This window comes from Aplysia californica, unplaced genomic scaffold, assembly GCF_000002075.1.
Source record: "Aplysia californica isolate F4 #8 unplaced genomic scaffold, AplCal3.0 scaffold01202, whole genome shotgun sequence".
Lineage (NCBI taxonomy): Eukaryota > Metazoa > Mollusca > Gastropoda > Aplysiida > Aplysiidae > Aplysia > Aplysia californica.
In genome coordinates, this window is record NW_004798472.1 from 153,366 (window position 1) to 154,528 (window position 1,163).

At 40.6% G+C, this 1,163-nt stretch overlaps 1 protein-coding gene across 1 annotated transcript in view; it reads left to right on the top strand.

Annotated features, from left to right (window-relative positions):
* Positions 1-833, top strand: part of LOC101851695 (titin) — a gene marked incomplete at both ends in the record, with an annotated part of 144,092 nt that extends 143,259 nt beyond the window's left edge. Inside the window, 1 exon segment of the mRNA XM_035973402.1 lies at positions 695-833. Coding sequence (XP_035829295.1) covers positions 695-833 — 139 coding nt within the window.
* Positions 834-1,163: the final 330 nt, after the last annotated feature.

Consider the following 1,163-nt stretch of genomic DNA (forward strand, 5'->3'; position numbering starts at 1 on the left):
TGTGTGTGTGTGTGTGTGTGTGTTTACTCTCTTGGGAGGGTGCATGTGTCAATGAGGATTGTTAGCACTTAGCAGGTGCTGCGCAGCTGTAGGTAAAAGTTTTACAGCGCTTGCAACTGCATCAGGTCGTAGGGGCTTGTGGGACCAAAGTCAGTTGTTACCGCGTTAGTTCACAGCACGTCTTTGCTTTTCTTTGGAAGTAACAATAGTTGAAGTTTCTAAAAATACATAGTAGGAAATAAGTTTTAATAGCAGCAGTTAACATTTTCGGAACGGCATTTTCTATATTTTGGAATAAAGACTATTCGTCTATATAAAATCGAGAATTTTATTGGGATCAATACTGAGGGTAAATTGGTCACTTTTAAGGACAAGCGGGCTAACTCAGATTCCGGGGGTTTCTAGAAATCTTGACCTACTCCAAAAGTGGGCATTGCCCTACCTATAGGAGAAGTTTGTTTCATTGGTGTGTATATTTGTTTGATTTTAGAGAAAACTCTCCTTGTCTTTGAAAGAAACGGAACAAGAGGCAAAAACTTTACCTTCGATTTTCTCAAAACAGCATTTCTCGGGATAGCCTTCTTGTGTTTAAAAGCGACTAATTCAAAATATATAATCAGACTAAGCGATAAACCATCCGCCAATGACTTAACTCACCACCCCCTCCCCCCACCCCTACCTCTGGACCCTCCAGGACTTCCAGATCTCAATGATCGGCTCCCACTGCAAGCTCCAGATCTCCGACATGTACCCCGAGGATGAGGGCGAGTACGCGTGCACGGCCGTCAACTCACTCGGAGAGGTTACTACGTCATGCTACGTGGCTGTGGAAGGTGAGTTACTGCCCCTTGAACTAATCACCAAATTATAATTCTAACCACAAAGATTGATAATGGTGATTTCCCTTGTTTGGGGTTATGTGTGGGTTTTTTTTATCTTCGTTGATTTAACAAAATTGTGAGTGTTGTCTATTTCATGTTTTGTTACTTACTTTGTTTTGTTGTTTTTCTGGGTTGATATTTTTGCTGTTATTCTTGTTTGTTGCTATTCTTTATTCCAGAAGATCTGTCTCAAACGTGTGTCTATTTGTGTGTACATTTTGTCCCAAAGTACTCCAATGATTCTATGAACAGATCATACTAACGAAGATCTGTTTTATATGC